Source organism: Nicotiana tabacum, chromosome 8, assembly GCF_000715075.1.
Source record: "Nicotiana tabacum cultivar K326 chromosome 8, ASM71507v2, whole genome shotgun sequence".
NCBI classification, from domain to species: domain Eukaryota; kingdom Viridiplantae; phylum Streptophyta; class Magnoliopsida; order Solanales; family Solanaceae; genus Nicotiana; species Nicotiana tabacum.
In genome coordinates, this window is record NC_134087.1 from 84,675,389 (window position 1) to 84,698,896 (window position 23,508).

General features: G+C 40.2%; 1 protein-coding gene across 1 annotated transcript; it reads left to right on the forward strand.

The window, feature by feature from the left end:
* Positions 1 to 18,165: 18,165 nt before the first annotated feature.
* LOC142163194 (uncharacterized) lies at positions 18,166 to 19,515 on the forward strand. The gene is made up of 3 exons (XM_075220453.1): positions 18,166 to 18,567; positions 18,661 to 18,748; positions 19,433 to 19,515. Exons 1-3 carry the CDS (start codon positions 18,166 to 18,168, stop codon positions 19,513 to 19,515), a joined length of 573 nt encoding a protein of 190 aa, XP_075076554.1.
* The last annotated feature ends 3,993 nt before the right edge of the window (positions 19,516 to 23,508 follow it).

A 23,508-nucleotide genomic window follows, 5' to 3' on the forward strand; every position in this document is an offset into this window, starting at 1 on the left:
AAATTCTGCCCCAGTTCTTGGTTCTGGGGGGAAATGAAAAATTTATTATGATATGACCGAACCCACAGGGCTGCCTATGTATCCCCTCTTAAATGGGAATCAGGTCAAGCGTACTTCAATTACATTAGATGAAGAAAATGTTAATAGTCTAAACTAGTATCTCTTGACTGCATCTGAATTGATTGGTTTTGGCCAGATTTCTCCGTCCATTTCTGCAAGTATGAGCGCTCTTCCACTTAGCACCCTATAAACCATGTAGGGACCTTTCAAATTGGGAGAGAATTTTTCGTTGGCTTCATCTTGATGTGGGAAGATCTTCTTCAGCACCAACTGTCCTGGAGCAAACTGTTTCGGTTTGACCCTTTTGTTGAAAGCTCTGGACATTCTGTTCTGATAAAGTTGACCATGACATACTGAACTCATTCTTTTCCCATCTATAAGGTCCAATTGCTCATAGTGGCTTCTTATCCATTCTACATCGCTGAGTTCGGCTTCCTGTATGATCCTTAAAGAAGGGATCTCTACCTTGGCTGGGATGACAACCTCGGTACCATAAACCAGCATGCAGGGGGTTGCCCCGGTTGATGTGTGAACTGTAGTGCGGTATCCCAACAAAGCAAAGGATAACTTCTCGTGCCATTGTTTGTGGTTTTATACCATCTTCCTTAGTATCTTCTTGATATTTTTGTTGGCGGCTTCTACGGCTCCATTCATCTGAGGTCTGTATGTTGTGGAGTTCTTGTGCTTGATTTTGAAAGTTTCACACACGGCTTTCATCAGATCACTATTGAGAGTGGCAATATTATTAGTGACAATGGACTCGGGGACTCCACATCGGCAAACAATACGATCCTCGACAAAGTCTGCAACGGCCTTCTTGGTCATAGCTTTGTAGGATGCAGCCTCGACCCATTTTGTGAAGTAGTCAATGGCTACTAGAATAAACATATGCTCGTTTGAAGCGGTGGGCTCGATCGGACCTATGACATCCATTCCCTAGGCGGCGAATTGGCCAAAATGAGCTTGTTGCATTGAGCTCATTTGGAGGCAATTTTATCATATCGGCATGCACTTGACATTGGTAGCATTTGTGGACATACTAGACGCAATCTGTCTCCATAGTCATCCAAAAGTAACCGGCCCTAAGTATCTTCTTGGCCAATATAAAACCATTCATATGTGGTCCGCAGGTCCCCGCATGTATCTCCTCAAGTAGCCTAAAAGCCTCTTTTGCGTCGACACATCTTAGCAATTCCAAATTAGGAGTTCTTCTATACAAGTTTCCTCCGTTGTGGAAGAAGTGGTTGGACAATCTCCGGAGTGTGCATTTTTTAGTATGGTTCGCATGCTCCGTGTATTTTCCTTTCGCCAAATACTCCTTGATGTCATGGAAGCAAGGTTTTCCATCCGTCTCTTCCTCGACATGAGCACAGTAATCCGGTTGATTATGGATTCTCACTGGGATGGGATCAATGAAATTCTTATCTGGATGTTGTATCATAGATGACAAGGTGGCCAAAGCATCAGCAAACTCGTTCTGAATTCTGGGAACATGCCGAAACTCTATCTTCGTGAACCTTTTTCTCAATTCATGTACATGGTGTAGATATGGCAATATCTTAGAATTCTTGGTGGCCCACTCTCCTTGTACTTGGTGCACAAGCAAATCTGAATCACAAATTACCAGCAGCTTTTGAATATTCATGTTGATTATCATGTTGAGTCCTAGTATGCAGGCTTCATACTCTGCCATGTTGTTGGTGCAGGGAAATCTGAGTATAGCAGATACCGGATAATGTTGACCTGTTTCTAATACTAATACCACTCCAATTCCCACTCCTTTGAAATTTGCAGCTCTATCAAAGAACATCCTCCATCTATCGTATACTTCAGTAAAGTTCTCTCCTATAAATGACACTTTTGCATCAGGAAAATATGTTTTTAAGGGTTCGTATTCTCCTCCCACCGGATTTTCAGCAATATGGTGTCATGCCCCAACTTCGGGAGGCGCGACCGGTGCTCAATCGAGTGAACCCAACTGAGCAAGCCTTGTCAACCGCTATCTACCCAACTCGATAGGAATAAGGAAGTCATACTTACCTTTATTTAAACTAGGAAATATAGTACATTAAACACGGTTAGTTCATTTTATATCCCAACCTTAAACTGTAGTTAAGTTTCCAAGTTCCCATACAATTACAGTGTAGAAAAAAGCAAGAGTACAAGGTTACAACATGGTCCATTGACCTATCCAATACCCATACATAACCCACACAAACATCTACGGAGCCTCTAAGGATGCAAAAGACGTGATAACAATGCCGGCAACAAGGCCCCGACTATACCTCAAAAGTGAAAGTCCAAAATAAGAAGATGTGCAATGTAGCCCCTTGAAGGAGAAGGGGGCTCACCAAGATCTTGAGAAGAAGGTACTTCACTACGCGCGATCGGCACTATCCGCAATGGAGCCACCTACATTCATTAAAAAAAATGTAACGCCCCCGGCAAAAGGGACGTTAGTGCCATCGAATAGCACTAATATGTATAACTAAACACCATTTTACTAGAAAGAACTATCAAGCAAGTACAAGTAAATCACATGAGTAAATCAAATATGCAATTCATACAATCCTTCATATAATTTCCAAAACTTAGTTTGGGGCATTTATTTCATATCTTCATCACTGTTCTCAATACCACCGCTATCTTGAGCGGAGTCCGATCACGACCCGACCGGCTAGGTTGCCTTATTGGAGGCATATATATCAATCACTATTTCATTTCCCTTATCCGGAAGTCAATAACAGCACATTACCACCATGTGTGTGGCATGGTGTCCGATCACGACCCGATCGGCTAGGCCGCCTTACCTAGGCGTTGTTCCTTTCTCATTAATCATCACATCTGAATCTTTATTTCACGCATATCATGTCAAGTCATTGTCACTTAGGGCCACCATTACCACTTAATCTTCCATTTTCAATATGCATTTTGCAAGTTGTAATCATAGGCATATACAAAGATAATTTAAGTTGCAAGCACATGTAAGTGAGCACATAGCTGTCATGAATAATTCTCAGTTTCAATCTTGGTTTATAGCCTAAGCATTTCAACACATAAATTGTATTCTTCATACTTATCTAATTGACAAGAATGGTACATTACTCACATTGAGGTACATCCTTCACGTATAGGTGTAGATAATTGCAAATCAATTAATGCGCAATAACAACCAATACATTAACCAATTCAAATCTTACCACACTTTCGTAAATGCCAACGGAGCTCAATTTCTAATAAAAGGGGGTTTTATCCATACATACCTCGTTTAAGCTTTCCTTAAGTTACTACGACATTTCGGAAATTCTAGCAATCCCAATTTACTTGAGACATAACAAAATTGAACACAAATTAGGAAGGTATTCATGGCTTCAGCTCATTTGAGCATTTTATCAAACACTAGTTGAGCATCTTGATTTTAAATCTCTTTTACAAGACTTCCTTCATTCCCCAACCCAATCTTTACTTATTTATATTTATCAATCTTCCCACAAACCTAATTTGTACATGCATGTATACATAATACTATTACCCCAAGAATCATACCTCAATAACCTATCTCACAGTCTCTACAATACCAACACAACCTAGGTTAGGCACCTATAGCTTCCAATCACCATCTCATGAGTTACAATACTTAATCCATACTCATATTTCCATAATAACTCCATATATGTAAGTCTAAGGTGTATGATTACCTCTTGTAGACCAAATCTTGAAAGACAACTTTGGGGTATTCTTGAGATTTTGAAGAAATCCTATGAAATCCAATCAAAATCATGTTGTAACTAGTGATTGAGAAATGAAATCACCATGAAAACACACTTAAAAACTCACCTTAGGTGTGCAATTGGATGCCTTGGTCAAGTTGGGGGTGTAGAGGAAGCCCTAAGCTTGAGAAATGTCTCAAATTCTCTTATTTACGGTCCTTAGGTGTATTTAAAAGCCTTCCACTAGCGCGATCGTTCACCTGGTCACGCTAAAGTAGCGCGACGAAGGCAGAAAGCTTTGCAATATGCGCGTCCACTAGCGCGATCACGCACCTGGGCACGCTAGTGACACAGGCTCAGTAAAATGGTCATAACTTTCTGTATACACCTGCAAATGACGAAAGGTTTGTTGAGTTGGAACCTAGGCTCAAAGGGCTTTAAGATGATAGGTTGTTCATCACACAATTACTTATATAAATGGAGATATGATTGTTCAAAGTGAGGTCTTGTGCGCACTCATTTACAACTTTCGTCTAATATGAAATTTTCCAACTTGGCTTAGACTTAGGGCTATCCTTAGACCCCAATTCAACTCTAATATGACTTATATGCTTATTAACATATCCAATTGATACCCATTATATCATGAATCCTTAATTGCACACAAAATAAAATAATTAGCCTACCTTGGCGCGACGAAATCTCAAGTTACTTGGAAAAACTTTCCGGGGCCTTACAGATGGTCTACCAATGTTTGTCCTTTGATCGCCTTTTGAGTTACATAGACGATATCGAACTCACTTAACAGTATCTACCACTTGGCTAACTTCCCAGTCGGCATGGGTTTCTAAAATATGTACTTCAGGGGGTCCATCCTGGATATGAGGTACGTGGTATAGGCACAAAAGTAATGCCTCAATTTCTGGGCCATCCAGGTCAAATCATAGCAGGTGCATTCCAGTATAGAGTATTGTGCTTCATAAGGTGTGACTTTCTTACTTAGGTAGTATATGACTTGCTCCTTTCTCCCTGTCTCGTCATGTTGTCCCAGAACACATCTGAAGGCTCCATCTAATATAGATAGATAGAGTAGCAAAGTTCGACCTGGCTCTGGCAGAACCAAGACCAGTGGTGTGGACAGGTACTCCTTGATTTTGTCGAAAGCTTTCGAACAATCCTCGGTCCAGCTCGTTTCGGCATCCTTCCTCAGCATTTTAAAGATGGGTTCACATATAACTGTGGACTGCGGTATGAAACAACTAATATAGTTGAGACATCCTAGGAAGCTCTTCACGTCCTTTTTTGCTCTTAGGTAGTGGTAACTCCTGAATATCCTTAACTTTAGACGGGTCCAGTTTTATCCCTCGATGGCTGACAATGAATCCTAGTAACTTTCCTACGGGAACCCCAAATGCACACTTTGCGGGGTTCAGTTTTAAGTTGTACCTCCTTAACCTGTCAAAGAACTTTCTCAAGTCTGCTATGTGATTCGTGTCCCTCTTGGATTTGATAATGACGTCGTCCACATACACATCTATTTCTTTGTGTATCATATCATGAAAGATGGTTGTCATGTCTCTCATGTAAGTAGCCCCAATATTCTTTAGGCCGAATGGCATTATCTTGTAGTAGTATATCCGTTATGGTGTAATAAAAGTTGTCTTCTCTACATCTTCTTCATCCATCCAAATCTGGTGACAACCCGCGAAGCAGTCTACAAAGGATTGGAGTTCGTGCTTGGCGTAATTGTCGATCAGGATGTGTATATTTGGCACTGGAAAGTTGTCCCTGGGACTCGCTCTATTTAAGTCTCGATAGCCATCACATACTCTAACCTTCCCATCTTTATTCGAAACTGGTACAATGTTGGCTAACCAAGTTGGGTACTCAAACACCCTGAAGACTTTGGCTTTGATCTGCTTAGTAACTTCCTCCTTGATTTTCAGGCTCATATCTGGTTTGAATTTTTTGAGTTTCTGCTTCACCGGCGGACACATGGGATTGGTAGGCAACTTGTGGGCCACTTTGGATGTGCTCAAACCGGTCATATCATCGTATGACCACGCAAAGATATCCTCATACTCCTTCAAAAAATGAATGTAATCCTATTTCTATGTCGGTGATAAGTGAGTGTTGATGTGAGTCTCCTTGATGGTTTCGGCGTCTCCCAAATTCTCTGCTTCAGTTTCATCCAGGTTGGACTTAGGCTTATTCTCAAAGTTCTCAACCTCCTTGACAACTTCCTTAGGTATTTCATCCTCTTCATCCAAGTCACTATCCTCATATTGCATTGCCTCATTACATGTCACAGTCATCGGTTCATCGGGAAAAGTAATAATAACATTGTAGAAAGAAAAAGTGTGGAAGATAACAATGAATGATAAAGAGCAATGCATTTGATTAAAACTAAAAACATCCAAACAAGTACGGCTTGATGAATCGAGCATTTATTTTGAAACACGTAAGTCTTTTAAAAACAAAATTATTGAAAATCTTAGATGCCTAGAATGGCTCTTGAAATAAAATTTGTCAGGCTACCCAGGGACTCGGCGGGCCCGGGATGGTGTGGCGGTCCATTTCCTAAGAATATCTCCCTTCTCCACAATCTGAATAGTGAGGCCTTCTTCCTCCTCCTCCTCAATTATTGCACTGCAATCCATGTCTAAGTCCTCCAGGAACAGATTCCTCAAGCCAGCTGATGCTTCTTCTTCTACAGTTCCCCATATTTTATCAGCTTGGTGAAAAATCTAACCCAGATGTGGCACTGGTTGCTCGAGAGGGTAATAAGGTCCACGCCATGGAGGTGACCAATCATCATACTCTTGCCATGTATACTGGTATATGAGCCCGAAGGTAGTACCATGACGTTTCAGCTGTATTGGTTTGGTAATACCCTAGAGATTCTTCCCAAGCCCTTTGCCGAGTTCATACCAAAACCATGCTAGTATACTTTTTATTTTGTTACTCCACCATTTGTCTTTCTCAATGGCATTGACACGTTTGATATGATGATGGGTTTCCCCTCCTAGCCCTCTTCTGTTTCCAATAACCGGGATAGTTTGATTGGTGTAAATGGGGTTACTCCCATCCCCGTGAATGATCATTTCCTGATGATTCCATTCAAATTTCACGGCCTAGTGTAGTGTGGAAGCCACAGTCCCGGCAGTATGTATCCATGGTCGGCCCAACAGAAAATTGTATGGAGTTGATATGTCAAGCACTTGGAATTCAACGTCAAACCAAGTTGGCTCCATTTATAGGCAAAGATTAATCTCCCCAATCGTGGCCCTTTAATACCCATCGAACGCTTTCACATTCATGCTTCCTGCCCGTATTTCATGGAAAACTTTGCCCAATCTTTTTAGAGTATCCAACGGACAAATATTGAGGCTTGAACCTCCATCAATCAAGACTCTGGAAATGAATTTGTCTTCAAATTGTACTGTGATATGCAATGCTCGGTTATGATTCAACCCTTCAGGCCGTAGCTCATCCTTGTGGAAGATTATCTTATGACTTTCTAGCACCTGCCCTACCATGTTGGCCATCTCTCCGCATGTGATATTATTGGGTATGTAAGCTTCACTCAACACCTTCATCAAAGCATTCTTGTGCGCCTCTAAATTTTGCAACAGTGATAGGATGGATATCTTAGCTGGGCTTTTGTTCAAATGATCAATGACACAATATTCCCTTGCTTGTACTTTCCTCCAAAGGTCATCTGGTCCTGTTTCAATGACAGGCTGCTTGGTAGTGGAATCCTTACTTGGTCCTTCCAAGTATTCAGGTGTATAGATTCTTCTGGTCCTAGTCATTCCTTGTGCAGCATCGGATTCCTCCATCTTTTCCTTTCCTTCTCGCCTAGCTTCGGCAACGTAATCCAAGGGTATTGCTTTTGAATTGAAAGGAGGTATGATTGATACTGTTACTGTGAAAGGTGTGGTCACTTCCACTTCAAATGGAACAGAGGTGGTCGCAGGTGGAGCTACCTCTACCTCAAATGGAACCGATGCAGCTACCTCAACCTCGACTGGTAACTGAGTCTATACTACAATAGGAGTAAGTGTGACTATGGGTTTAAAGGCATCACCTTTTCGAATAAGCCCGATTGACCCCTCAGGATCCCATTCTTCGTCCATCTCTATCACATGTATCCCACCACCCCTATGATCCGGGAGAGGATTGTTGCGGACATTGGGTGTAGCTTTTTTTGCCTGTATGACCTTGTTGTCAATCAGTGTCTGGATTTTATCTTTCAATGTTCGGCACTCGTCAATGGTGTTCCCCTTCATACCGGAATGGTGCACAAGTTTTGTTTAGGTTGACACATTGGGATGGGTTCTCTACTTCCACAGTGGGAATATGAGTGACGTAACCAGCAGCTTTCAACCTTTCATACAGCTGGTCTATGGGTTCAGCAATAGCGGTGTATTATCTGGGTGGTTTGCGATAAAAATTGGGTCGTGGTCTTGGATAATTTTGGCGAGTTGGCGATGACTGGAAATGAGGTGGTTGGGAATTATAGGTGCGATAGACAGTGGTCGGTTGGAAATATCTGGGAGATGAGGGTTGATATGTAGGTGGAGGTGTTGGGTATGTGGGTGGAGGTGTTTGATATGTGAGTCGAGATTTTAGTCCCTGAGCCACCATTACTGCCCCAACATCTTTCTTCTTTGATATGTCGCCTGATTGTAATGCCTTGTTTGTGGCCTATAATGCCTCAAAGTTTGTTACCATACCGCTTTTGATGCTTTCTTCAATCCTTTCACCGAGTTTGATGATATCATAGAATTTATGGTTTTCAATAACCATCAACCTTTCATAGTATTGTGGATCATATGCTTTGACGAAAAATTTATTCATTTGTTCCTCATCCAAAGATGGCCTGACTTTAGCTGCTTCTGACCTCCAACGAGTAGCATACTCGTGGAAAGTCTCGGTGGGCTTCTTTTTGAGGTTCTGAATGTAGAAAACGTTCGGTGCATTTTCTGTGTTGAACCTGAATCCATGAAATCAGATGCCATACTCACCCAGTTGGACCATTTCTTAGGATCTTAGCTGATGTACCAGGACAAATCATCTCATGTAAGACTCCTCATAAAGAGCTTCATCTGGTTCTTTTCGTCCTTTCCGACCCCGATGAGTTTGTCACAATAGGTCCTTAGATGAACCCTGGATCACCTATACCATCAAACATCTCAAACTTGGGAGGTTTGTAACCCTCTGGCAGTTCTACATCCGGCTGTATGCATAGGTCTTCATAATTCAAACCCTTTATCCCTTTGCCTCCTTCGACACCCTGAACCCGACTTGTCAATCTCTTGAGTTCCTCAGCCATGTTCTTACTGAGCAGGTCCTTCTTAGTGGATTCTGGTGTATAGGAGGTTGGTTGAGTAGAGTGAGGTACGGTTTCCACATATATAGGGTTGTTTTGGCGAGTGCCAAGAACCTGAGTATAGTGGTGGTCATTGGTTAAGGTTTGAGGATCGAAAAGGGATTGTGGTGTGTTCTGGGGAATGATAAGTAGCGGTTGGTGGGTACTGGATTGGTTGATGGTGGTGTTATAGCGGAGTTGGTATCGGTAAGGGATTGAGATTTAGAGGTGGAGTTGCATATTGATGTGGCGCGGGAGGGCTTGGTGGATGTTGGTTTGGTGTGCTTTGGGGAGACATTGGGTTTTTGGTGTTTTGTTAGTTGATGCCGGGGACATTTAGGGTAAGGGATAGGTTTTCCAAGTTGTGGACCTGCTCAAGCTCTCCCTGAAGCTCCAGTATCTTTTGTTCCAACCTCAAAACTAAATCATTTGGCGTCGGAGTACTCCGACCGCCTGAAGTTTCCACATTCTCAGCATTTTCCTTTCGAATACCACTTAAGTCATCCATTTTAGCCTTCCCTTTGCTTCTCGTATTACTTGGAGGAGGAGGTGGTGGTGAGCCTCTAGATCTAGTGTGATATATTGATGATGCCAATATGTGCGAACCAACCTTAGGGGATGGGAATAAAGAATAAAGAAAAACAAAAGGTAAACTAGTTAGTAAGGGTTCTGAGATGTTTGCAATATTTAAACACATATTACGGGAATGTAAATTTGCGTCCTAATTTGGGAGCTTCGTTGTGCCCGAGGTAGGCATAGCGACAAATAAATTTGGAGAAATTCAGTGTCAATAATTACCTCATTTCATTAATGTAAAAATAAATAACCCAAAACGACACTAAATAAGATAATGTTGCTAATGGCACTTGGCCTTATTACATTTAAAAGGAAAGCAAGTAAATCTAATCTACTTGGTCCCAGAAAGACCCTCTCCAGACCGAATGTTGTTGTCGATCAACTCTCTCAGCTCGCGCAGGTTCAACAGTAAGAATGCCCTTTCCAAATTGCCTCCTTCGTTTATCTTTCTCATTTTCCCTTATAGTTCTATCAGACTGTACTCCAGATATTCCAACCTTTCGCTGGATTTAACAGCTCTTTCTTTCCACTCGTTAATCATTTCCATATCGGCCTTATGATGCGCCATATGCTCAGCTTCAGCTCTCGAACTCTTTTGCGCAGCTTGTTATACTTCACTTCTGCTTTGGCAAACTCATCTATGACCCTATTTCCTGGACCAACCCTTGGCTCAAAGATTCCTGACAGATTATCATCCAACCATGAGGGGTAAAAGAATGAGTGGCCGGCATGATATCGGTCTGGCTCGATGGTATCCTTCTCCACCATAATCTTCAAAGTCCACATATGTTTTGCTTTATTCTTATATGGGATGGCATCACCCTAGAAATCAGATCTGAAGTGACTCATTTTAGCGACTCGTGGTACGACCTGTCTCCTGCCTTCCTGTCTCATAACCCTGAGGATAGCATAAGGGTATATCCCCCTTAATCCAATCAACACCAAATGTGGGACGTCTTTGGATCTGATGATGAACTCATCGGTGGGGAACCACTCGAACTTCCACTGAACCTGTTCCTCAGTCAACTTGCTGAAACACTGCACCCATCCTATAGAATCCTTTAGTTGAGCAAACATGTCCGGAATGTAAGTCATTCTCTTAGGGTGATGGAAGGCTATGTGGTCGTTCCATGGCCTTTGTGGAAACTCTTGGCGGTATTGGCCCCTTTGGAAATGGTCTAACAGCCAGACTTGTAACAACAAATTACAACCCTCAAAGAATTTGAACCCCTTCTGACAGCGTTCCACGGCCCGATACATGTCTGCAACAATCATAGGGACAATAGTAAATCTTTTCCCCGATCCCATCCATCAAAGTTTTGTCCACCATGGCCAGCCTAGTATGGATTATATCCCCTTAGATTGGGAATACCAACATGCCCAAGAAGTACACAGTGAACACGAAGACCCTACGATGAACCCAGCCCAAGGAGGTGATTGAGAACTCATCATCAAAAATATGGTAAGAGCTACTGTGACCATATCTTTCATAGAGGAAGTCGTCATGACAGTAGGAGTTTTTCAGGCACTCCAAATCATCATTTTTCTTCAGCCCCATCATCTTAAGGAACCCTCTAGTGGTGCGATTTTTAGGTGCTAACAGGCTAGGGCTATCCCAAGGCAACCCAGCAAATCCTCTTATTTCTTCTAGGAGGAGAGTCATTTTTATATCTCAAAAAAGAACACAGCCCTTTCCTTATCCCAAAACAAAGTGGCGGCCTCGATCAACATTTTGTTCGGTTGAAGATCTAATAGTGATGGAAAATTCCCTAAGACTCTTTTCACATGATTTTGGTCACTTAAGGAAAGATCCCTCCACCAATCTAGCAAAAGTGGAGGTATGCTACCGACCATACCGAATCTGAGGAATTCGTGCCTCATTTTCTGCAAAACAAGATATAGTTAGGCCATTTCCCCTCCAGGTTCGTCTATTTATACAGTAACGATTAGCATATTGGCACTTATTTCTCCAAATTAATGCACACAATTGTAATGACGTCCGTTGGGATTGTGGAAAACCCGATGGACTTTTGGATGAGGCTTGTCTTAAAGGGCTATTATGCGGACAACATATTAACCCGGCTAGGTTTGACCATGATGCATGTACAATTAATCAGAGTAAGGCTGCTATAGAGGTCTAGACTGGGACCCTCAAGCGGACAACTTGAGGGGGAAAGGCACGGAACTATCGAACGCACCGCTGATCGACTAGTTTTACTGCAAATATGCCTTTCCAAATTTAAAGGGTGATATATAGGAAGAGTGCAAACACTCATCAAGCGTTGCTATAGGATTGATTACGCACGAGTGGAATATGATGTTGAGCATGATTTATGCAACAATAAATAGCATGTTGTCAAGTATTTGCACGTAAAAAATGATAAATGCGGTATTTAAATAATTGAAAGACAGTTAAAAAAATAGAAAACAAAGAGATAAGTCAGTTTCAGGAAATAAAAGAAATCATAAATAAGCAGTTAAATTCAAATAAAGGGGAGAGGGTACACTAGATAAAGCATGCTTAGCCTAATTCACAAAAATAAGTTCGTTATGGTAAGAGCCTAAAAATATCCCCAGCAGAGTCGTCATGCTGTCGCGCCCCCTTTTTTCCCTTTTTGTGGGAAAGTTCGGGTTTCGACATTTATTAGGAATAACTCATTTCCTTTTGGGAATTGGGTATTTGAATTTGAAGAGTCTCCACCTAACATATTAAGGTGCGTTAGGGCACCTAGAGCGATTAACTCATATGACTAGTTTGCATTACCAGAGACTAGGGTAAGGGCTCGAAATAACCTTGAGGGAAAGGTGTTAGGCACCCCTCGTGGTCCACAACGGTGGGTCTCGGCCGAAATTGATTTATGTGAATTAGTCGTTTAACAAATAAATAGTCTAAGCATACATATAAGATAGAGACAATCTGACAAGAAAGCAGTCTAAGCATACATATGTAAATAAGATAGGGGGTCCTAGGTTCGTCAGCCTATAGGATCACATTTGTACAATACCCGGTAAGCTTTCCTCAACTAGAGGGGTTACGCGTGGCATTGGCGCACATGTTATCATATCCTTTACTACCTGATTCTCTCTCCTTGGTCATAGCCTAAAGCGTTCTAGCAACTTTAAGATATATCATATGCGTGCACTACCCGTCCCTTTACTTATATAGTCCTAGAGGTATTTTAGGACTTCTAATTAGCGTGGATCTTGACTCTCCTGTAGTAATTAAAAGGAAAAAATTCTAGGCGACATACAAAACATATAGGACTGGCCAAAGATAGAACAATTAAAAGTCTCACATTTTACCTCCATAAATAGAGCAAGTAAGTGCACGTCTCAAACAACAAATTTCAGATATTTAAGAAAAGCCCTAGAACAGGATATCTAGGTAAGCATGACAAGTAGAGAATATGCAATGTTGAGCTAAGGCAAAAGTGTTAAAAACCTATTCAGTTTTCCTACTGAATTTTTAGAGCCTGTTGAATCTGGCCAATCATAATGAGCAATGCAGTTTCACAGTGTTTATTAGACCTTGATTACCTATAGGCTTGCCTAGGCGTGAATCCGCAGTATCCTATACACATGCTATACAAATGCAATCAGAATTCTGCGAGCCATTTTAAAGAAGTTTGAGTTTATTAAGTCCTATAGACATGCTGGTCTAGGCGCTGAATAACTGATTTTAGACTTATAGATGCTGGCAGCTAAATGCAGAAATTGATCTTAGAATCTTATAGGCATGGCATATAAATGCAGTGAGTAAAACATGCTGATGATTAATTTAAACGTCGTTAGTATGCAGAATCTAATCTTTTTTAGGCAAGACTGATTAATTTTAAAATCTCTATAGGCATGGCATCTAAGAGAACATCGCAGCAAACTTAAAGACACGTTATCAAAATGCAGGATCGATTTTTGAATCCTATTGGCATGATGTCCAAATGAACAAACATTGTAACAGCTTATAGTCATGGTAACTATATAGACAAGATATTGTAGCAAACTATAGGCATGGTATCCAGAATGCATGCCAACAATCAAACAACATGATGATTTCTAATTGCAGAAATTTAGTTTGAACCCTGTAGACATGATTTCTATAATGTACACAAGTGATGAACATTGCAATGTACTATAGGCATGGTTTCTAGGAATGTAAACATTGTGTCTAAATCCTATAGGCAGGATATCTACCCATTCCATAACAAATATGTATAATAATCCTTCCCAGTTTACTAATTTTTCCAATATCTGTTTACAAAGTGAATAATATTACAAACCAACTGTAAATAAATTACATGAATTATAATAGTATACTATAAGGAGCCTGGATAGGCCCAAAAAATACACCCGGCAAACCAGTCTTTCAAACAGTCCACAAATGCCATAATTTCACAGTTCACCCCACAGGATCCTGGTGTGTCAAAGTTCCCAAGGGCCTCAGGGACCCCGGGCAATGCTCACACCAGGAGAACCTCCAAATTAACCTTTTGTGAGCAAGCTTGGAAAGCCAACTCCAGTGTGTAAAAGTTCAAAGGAGCCTCAGGAACTCCTAAGAAATGCTTACACTAGAGGGGCAAGACCATAGGCGTTCTAAGAATAGGAGTGGTGACTGAAAATAGGAGTAGTTTTAAGGAAATAGTTTAGAAGTAAACAGAGTCATTGCAGCACTCTTTCAGTAATCAAACAGCAAGTAGAGAACATGGTCGCAAAGTTTCAAAGCAAAGATTCACACTGCCCAGATTTAGCTTAATTCATTAGTTAACATTAGGTGACATGGAGCATGTTGAGAACAAACAACTACATAGAGAGGGGAGCAGAGGTTGGGGAGTCACATTGGTCATAGGAAATAATCATAAGTCTAGTTCATAGGGATACACAGAAGTCTAACTAAAGCATGAACAGACAAATTGAGAGCAGGACACTCATAGATTCAACCAAACAGAGAAAGGCAGGTTGTTGTAGTCAACATAGAAGCAAATGTGTGATGGCAGTAGACATATAGGTTTGACCAAGACAGAAGAAGGGCATTCTAATTATAAGGAATCATATGGGCTAAGTCGAATAATAGGAAACATGCAACCTAGTTTAATGGTAGTACATATGCTGACTAAGAACAAGAAACATGAAGTAACATAGATTTAGTCAAAGATAGACAGGTTGATGTAGAAGATCATGTTGGTTCAGTAGCATAAAAAAGACATGTTGAGAATAGAAAGTACACAAATTAAATTCATACAGAGTTTTGCATGATAGTAGAGTGAGAGCATACCAGTTAGAGAAGCAGAAGTAGAAAGTAAAGTAGCTGGGTTCAACAGTCTAGTCCTGGCTTTCAGTCGACTAGACAAATAGATGATCACAAGTAGCAGAGAGATGAAAGGAGAGTTATGTGTGTGTGTGAACTATTATTCCTGTATTTTGTAGAATGAGAATGCATATATATATATATATAGGAGTCGAATAGTATAGGTAAGTAAGGCAAGGCAAATTGACATTGCAAAAATAAGGCAAGGAAATAATCAAACAATCAATCAAGTAAGGTCAGTCATGATCCAATTAGCAGGATAGAAATGAGTAAAGTCAGGCTAGTACTACTTGATTTAAGGAAAACCTTATACGGAATCAATCAGTAATTAAGAGCTAGGTTAAATAAGGCAAGATCTAATTCCGAAATCAATTAGGAGTCGGTTCTAATAATCAAAGCATAAAATCAGGCCAGTAGCACCAATTATTAACCGCACATATGGTTAGAACATGTAAAATCTAATAAGGAAACACCGGTACTAAAGGAAAGCCCAATTTCAAACTCTAATTTAGGTAAGTGAAATGAATTAACAATTAATTGACAGAGTTTAAGGCAAACGGGTAGAAATAGTAAAATGAACGGTTAAATAATCAGAACTCTAAGAGATTAGGTAGAAATACAAAGACATATAGTAAGTAAAATAAATAAGGAAAACCTAATAGATACTCAGAGACGAAAACATTTAAAGGTTAAATATTTTGCAGAAAAATCCGTTGAAATCAAGACCCTAATTCTAGGGTAAACCAAAATCAGTCAGGAATAATAATAGGAAAGGATTAGAAAATATCGAGGTAGAAGTACTGATATTTTAAAGAAGAAATACCAAAATAAACATGAAATCGTTTCACATCTAAGAAGATCTAAATAGAGTCAACCAAAAAAAAAATAGCCTGATTCATAAAATAAATAGAGGTTGAACCAAGTCTGGTTTGAACCGGAGATTTGAAACTCTAAAATACAAAAATATTTGTACTCACAGTTATTGGGATGAACATAGATGGCAATAGCCAAGATATGAGAGATTTTTAACTATATCTGGCTCGAGTTTGGCCAGATTTGCTTTGCCATGTTAGGAAAGCATCTAAATAGGGTCATAGACGAGTAACCAGTGGTGAAGAGAGACCAATAATGTAAGGGAATCCATGGCTTATTCCATTTTGGGTCAGAATCGGAGGGGATAACAGGTGACGGTGCTAGGATTAGAGAGGGGTGAGAGACGAGAGCATATGAGAGTGGCGGGCTAGGGAGAATGGGTAGGGTTAGGGGGTTTTGATATATTAAAAGAGGTTGGTTGATTTAGGGTCGTTGATCTTCTAAGATCAACAGCCAGGATTAGATGTCTAGGTGGGGCGGGTTTAATTAGACGAGTTTTTGGGTTTGGCTCTGGGTTGGATGGGTATGGGTATTGGGCTAGGCTAGGTCCGAAATTGAGTATTTTCTAGGGGCTAGATTTTAAATACCCAATTAATTTAATAAAATAATTTTATAAATAATTTATAAATGATAAAAATGTGATTTGTACATGAAAATGCATTAATATTGTAAAAATATGAAAAGTCATTTTCTATATACATAATATAATTCTGCATATATATAGGCTGTTGTTGCAAAATATGCAATTCTAGCCTTATAGCGCAAAATGTGATTGTAAAAAATACAATTAAAATATTTAAGCATTATATAGGCATAAATGATAAATTTAGATGATTTATTCATCATAAAAATAATATGAGGGATAATTATTATATATTTATATAATAAAAAATACAGAAATAAATTGATTTAAGGCCTTTAAAATTATAAAAACACTTGTGCATGTTTGTAAATGTATTTGAAAGTATGTATGCATATTTAAATATATATGAGGGAAAAATTGGGTATCAACAGAGCTAATGTGCCACAGGGTGATCCCACTGTCATTCACCTACACAAAGAGCTCCACGGCCATGGCCAGGCAATAGCAGAGTTAACTACAACAATGAACCAGTTGGAAAAAGCTCAATTGCAGCAAGTTCAAGCGCCGAGACAAGCAAATGCTATGGAAAGTGTCAACATGTTGGTCAACAAGAGGCGACAAAGAGGTCAACAAGGTCAAGGTAGTCCGGATCAATATGAGCAGGGTAACGGTGGTTTCAACCAAGATGATGGGTATGATGAGCAAAGTGAAGAAGTTCAGTACGTGAATAATTACCAAGGGCAAAGGGGCAATGCTCCTAATCAACAACAACAGTGGAGATCCCAAGGAAACTAGGGGAATCAAAACCAACAGGGAAATAGCAACTAGGGGAACAACAATTAGAATTGGGGCAACCAGGGCAACTGGAGTGGCAACAACAACAATTGGGGAGGAAACAACAACCAAGGGGGTTGGAGTAATAGCAATTAAGGAAATGGGGGCAAGGCTTTCAAAGACCTCCGATGTATCAACAACCAAATAACCCACCTCCATTTCTATTCCAAGGTCTTAGCTCATTAAACAATGAGATGGGAAGAATCGAGATGATGTTTGAACAAATGATGAAAAAGAATGCCGACTCTAATGCCCAATTGGCATTCCATAATACTTCAATCTGAAACTTGGAGGTTCAACTTGGCCAAATTTTGCAATCTTTGAATAGTCGCCCTAAGGGGGTTCTACCTAGTGATACAGTAGTAAACTCAAAGGGTGGGAATAATATTGGTCATGCAATGGAGGTCATCCCAAGAAGCAGTCGAGGTGGTGATGTTAATACCTCCAAGCAAAAGGAAGTTGTGAGTGATGAGGTTGAAGTGCAAGATGATGATGTTACTATAGTTGATGAGCAAGTGAGTGAAGAGAATTTGAATGTTAAAGTGAGAATTGATATTCATGATAATGAGGTGGATACTCAAAATGACGTGAACCCATCTAGGGAACACGTAATAGACATGCTAGAACCGGTTATGCCTAAAGCCAAGGCTCCTTTGCCAAGGCCTCCTCCGCCTTACCCTTAAAGACTTTCAAAGAAAAAGAATGAAAACCAATGTAAGAAGTTTATTGAGATGATGAAAAGCTTGTCGATCAATGTTCTTTTGGTGGAGGCTCTTGAGCAATACAGGGTTACGCCAAGTTTATGAAAGACTTGGTGACAAAGAAGAGATTTATGGATTGTGAGACCATCAAAATGACTTATCAAGTAAGTTCAATTGTGCACTCTATGGCTCTAACGCTTGAAGATCCCAACGCTTTCACCATTCCATGTACCATCGGGATTGCAGATTTTGCAAAGTCATTGTGTGATTTGGGAGAAAGAATATATTTAATGCCTTACTCCATGTTAAAAACTTTGGGTATTGGTCAACCGAGAGCTACTTCAATGAGACTGAAAATGGTGGATAGAACAACGAAGAGGCCACTTGGTACTATTGATGATGTTCTTGTCCTGGTGGACAAGTTTATCTTGCCTGCTGATTTTGTGATTCTTGACTGCGAAGTCGACTATGATGTGCCTATAATTTTGGGAAGTACATTCCTAGCAACTGGGAAGGCATTGGTTGGTGAGGAAGCAGGGGAGCTCACCTTCCGGGTGGGTGATGAAAAAGTGGTCTTTCATGTGTGCAAATCAATGAGGCAGCCGAATAGTACTTAAGTGTGCTCTTTTGTGGATCTTGTCACGGAGGTGATAGTTTATGATACTAGTGCCATGATCAATTTGGAGGATCCTTTAGAAGTGGTATTGTTGAACCTTGATGTGAATGAGGATGAAGGTAGGGTGGAGTGTGTCCATGCTTTGCACGGAATGGGATCTTATTCTTATGAACCCCATAAGCTCTTTTTGGATCTTGAGAATAGAAAGACTCTGCCAACAAAGCCCTCAATTGAGGAACCTCTCGTATTGGAGTTGAAGCCTTTCCCTCACATCTCAGGTATGAATTCTTAGGCCCTAGTTCAACTTTACTTGTTATTCTTTCATCTTGTCATACTAACGTGTAGGTAGATGCAACATTGGAGGTGCTCCAAAGAAGGAAGAAGGCAATTGGATGGACTCTAGCTGATATTCGAGGAATAAGCCCCGCCTTTTGCATGCATAAGATTATACTCAAAGATGATTCCAAGCCCTCCTTGGAACATCAAATGAGGTTGAACGAGTCTATGCAAGAGGTTGTCAAAAAGGAGGTGATCAAGTGGTTAGATGCAGGAGTTGTGTACCCCATTTCGGATAGTTCTTGGACTTCGCCGGTGAAATGTGTGTCGTAGAAGGGTGGTATGACTGTGGTTACCAATGAGCAAAATGAGTTGATTCCCACTACTGTCACCGGATGGAGGGTGTGCATGGACTACCGCAAGCTGAATAAAGTGACCCACAAAGATCATTTTCTATTGCCCTTTCTTGACCAAATGCTAGATAGACTTGCTGGGAACCTTCTACTATTTCTTGGATGGGTACTTAGGTTACAACCAGATCTTGATTGCTTCAGAAGACAAGGAAAAAAACCAGCTTCACCTATCTGTATGGAACCTTTGCATTTTCTAGGATGTCATTTGGTTTGTGTAATGCACCGGCCACCTTTCAGCGGTGTATGATGGCTATATTTACCGACATGGTGGAGGACTTCTTGGAAGTGTTCATGGATGATTTCAGTGTTGTGGGTGACTCCTTTGATGAGTTTTTGAAGAATCTTAACAAAGCGTTGGCCCGGTGTAAAGAGACAAATCTTGTGCTTAACTGGAAAAAATGTCACTTTATGGTCGAGGAGGGCATTGTCCTCGGCCATAAGATCTCAAAGAATGGAATAAAGGTGGACAAGGCTAAGATTGAAGTGATTTCAAAGCTTCCTCCTCCTACTTCAATCAAGGGGGTTAGGATTTTTCTTGGGCATACAGGGTTCTACCGAAGGTTCATCAAGGACTTTTCTAAGGTAGTTAATCATTTGTGCAAATTATCGAAAAAGGATGCAAAGTTCGTATTTAATGAGGAATGCATGAAAGCTTTTGAACTTTTCAAGTACAAATTGACCACCACTCTGATTATTAACGCACCTAATTGGAATTTACCTTTTTAGCTCATGTGCGATGCAAGTGATGTTGCGGTAGGAGCGGTCTTGGATCAAAGAGTAAACAAGATGTTTCACCCGGTGTATTATGCAAGCAAAACAATGAATGATGCTCAAGTGAATGACACGGTGACGAAAAAAGAGTTGCTAGCAGTTGTGTTTGCAATGGAGAATTTTAGGCCTTATCTCATGGGTGCCAAGGTGATAGTTCATACTGACCAGGCAGCACTCCGCTACTTAATATCAAAGAAAGATTCTAAGGCTCGGGTGATGAGATGGGTTCTACTGCTTCAAGAGTTTGACCTTGCGATTGTTGATCAGAAAGGGAGTGAAAACCAAGTGGCGGACCACTTTTCCCACTTGGAGGAGGAGGGGAGGCCCCGTGATGGCCTCAAAATTAATGATTCATTCCCTGATGAGCAACTCCTCTCCGTATCTGTGAATAGCATGCCTTGGTTCGTGGATATTGCTAAATTTCTTGTGACCGACATTGTTCCGTGTGAGCTCTCTTCTAACCAAAGGAAGAAGCTTAAATGGGATAGCTTGGACTACTACTGGGATGAGTTGTATTTGTTCAAAATTTTTAATGATGGTGTGATCCGGAGATGTGTTCCGAAAGAGGAGCAAATGAGTATTCTGGATGCTTGTTATTCCTCTCCCTACAGTGATTATCATGGTAGGGTGAGGACAGATTCAAAGGTGCTTATCTATGGTTTTTATTGGCCTACACTGTACAAGTATGTGGGTGAGCTTGTGAAGAGATGTGATGCGTGTCAGAGAGCAGGTGGAATTTCAAAGAAGGATGAAATGCCTCTCACCACTATTCTTGAGGTTTGACATATTTGATATGTGGGGCATTAACTTCATGGGACCTTTTGTGAGTTCATGCGGCAACACATACATTCTGGTGGCCGTTGATTATGTTTCAAAATGGGTTGAGGCTGTGGCTTTACCCAACAATGAGGCCCAAAGTGTGGTGGCTTTTCTCAAAAAGAATATCTTTACTTGGTTTGGCACTCCTAGAGCAATTATCAGTGATGGGGGTTCTCATTTCTACAATGAGGCATGTGACACTTTGCTGGCAAAGTATGGTGTCAATCACAAGGCTTCAACCCCTTACCATCCTCAGGCTAGTGGGCAAGTTGAGGTCTCCAACAGGGAGATTAAGAGCATATTGTCAGAGACTGTCAATGCAAATAGGACTGACTGGTCAAAGAAACTGGATGATGCTTTGTGGGCTTACATGACTGCTTACAAGACTCCGATAGGTATGTCTCCGTACCGGTTGGTGTTTGGGAAATCTTGAATGAGCTTGATGAGTTCCGATTTCATGCCTATTCTAGCTCGTTCTTGTATAAGGACAAGATGAAGTACTTACATGAAAAGTATGTCTGTAGCAAGGAATTCAAGGAAGGCGACTTTGTTCACTTATTGAACTCCCGGTTACGACTGTTCCCGAGAAAGCTCAAGTCAAAATGGAGTGGACCTTTTGAGGTGGTGCTTGTAACCCCGTTTGGTGCTCTTGATTTGAAAAAACAAAAATGGTGAAATCTTTAGAGTTAATGGGCACAGAGTGAAGCACTATCTTGGAAAGTTTGATGACAGCCATGTGGTGGAAATGATCCATCCCAAATGATTGATGGTAACCTGCGTCGTGCCGCGACGTTAAATCAGGCGCTTCTTGGGAGGCAACCCATGTGTTTTTTCTTCTTCTTAATTTTCTTCTTAGTATAGGCTTTGTGTAGGAATATTTGATGCAGTGCAGGACTAAGCTAGAAAAATTTTGTAACTGTCTGAAGTTAGACCGCTGACAGCGCTCCATTTTTTGCGGTCAGCGGTATCCTTATCGTGGAGGCAGAAATTGGCGGCGGACTGTTGATACCCAATTTTTCCCTAGATATTTTTTATATACTCAAATGCTTTCAAAATGGCATGTGTATGCATATATGAGCATGCTCAAGAGTTTTGGTATTTTTCCCTAATTTTTAAGATTTTAAAATTAGTTTATTATCTATTTCAGCAGTACAAAATCCAGTAATTACTCTCAAAATTATTATTTTTTTTGTGAATAATTTATTTCCATTCTCATATTTACACCAAAATATAATTAAGGTGATTTTTGCATATTTTTACAAATTTATTGGATATTTTTAAGGCTAAATTGCATATAATTGCAATTATAACCTATTTTACGATTAACAATATTTTATAATTATAAAATCATTTTCAGTATTTTTATATTAATATTTATATATTATTAATTAGTTCAGTGCTTTTAATTTATTTTTAAAATTAGTTTAACTATTTTATATAAAATAAAAGGGGGAAATTGGTTATTTAACACATAGCCCATTATTATTTCAATTTTAGACCCAATTTAACCCCACCCCTATCAGATTTAATTTAACCCAAAACCCAACCAAATTCGCCCCAGCCCAACTCCGAACTAATCTGAGTCGTTGATCAAATAAGATCAACGGCCCAGATCCATTTTCCTTAATTAAACTCACACCTTACCCCCCCCCCTAACCCCTCACTTTTCGAAACCGGTCTCTCTATCTATCCATCTCTTCCTCTCCTCCTTTTCTCTAGAACCTTCTGGTTCTTCTTCTCTGATATCCTTCACCATCTCTCTGGCCACCTCCAACCTCGCTTCTTTCAACCACCAGCTGCCTTGAAGCCTTACCTCATCGGTTCCTTTCATTCATGAGACTCCGTGGGTCTTCACCATGCAAGACGGTCACTGAAGCCTTGCCTGGGTTTGTTTCCAACCTTTGGGTTTTTTTTCGATGGTGTTGTAAACACCATTGTTCCTAAGTTTCACTGCCAGGTTTCTCTCACTTCTTCCTCTGGTTTCTTATGAAACCCTAATCTCGACCCAAACCTCTTAAATCTCTGTATTTTTTATCGATTTTCAACTCATACCTTTATGTTTTGCACTATTCTCTACTCGATCTTTACAATTATTCAAGTTTTAAACGTTTTTGTTCCCTTTGGAAACTAGGGTTTCTTAACCCCTTTTCGAAAATACTTTATCTTCCGATTTTGAGTAATAAGTCATGATTCTCATCACTATTTCTAAACATTTTGCTTAAGTCTGATGAAACCCTAGCTTTAGGGTTTATATTTGTATTATTTTCGTGTTTGCCTGTTTGTGTGTTCTTCTGTATTCTTCTTTGAGTTCCGTGCTCTTTGCTTTAATTTTGCCGCTAGTGTTTCATTCCCCTACCCTTCTGTGTTCTTTTCTTAAGATTTCTCTGATTGTTTACGTGGTGATTTTATACTAATTCTTACAAGCTCCCTTTAAGACTGTGATACTTGTCTTAAAAATTGTGATTTTGTGTATTTTCCTTATAGTTTGGTACTGATTTCGAATTGCTTCCTTAATTTATGGGATACCTTCCTCAATTAATACTGATCTCCTAGGTTTTCAATCTCGTTCATTATTTTTGAGACAATTTTCCAGAATTAAG

Coding starts and splice junctions, on each gene's coding strand:
- LOC142163194 (XM_075220453.1), top strand. CDS start 18,166: ATGACTTATCAAGTAAGTTCAATTGTGCACTCTATGGCTCTAACGCTT. Junction 18,568..18,660: donor CAGGGGAGCTCACCTTCCGG/GTGGGTGATGAA, acceptor CTTGTCACGGAG/GTGATAGTTTATGATACTAG. Junction 18,749..19,432: donor TGATGTGAATGAGGATGAAG/GTAGGGTGGAGT, acceptor ATGGGTACTTAG/GTTACAACCAGATCTTGATT.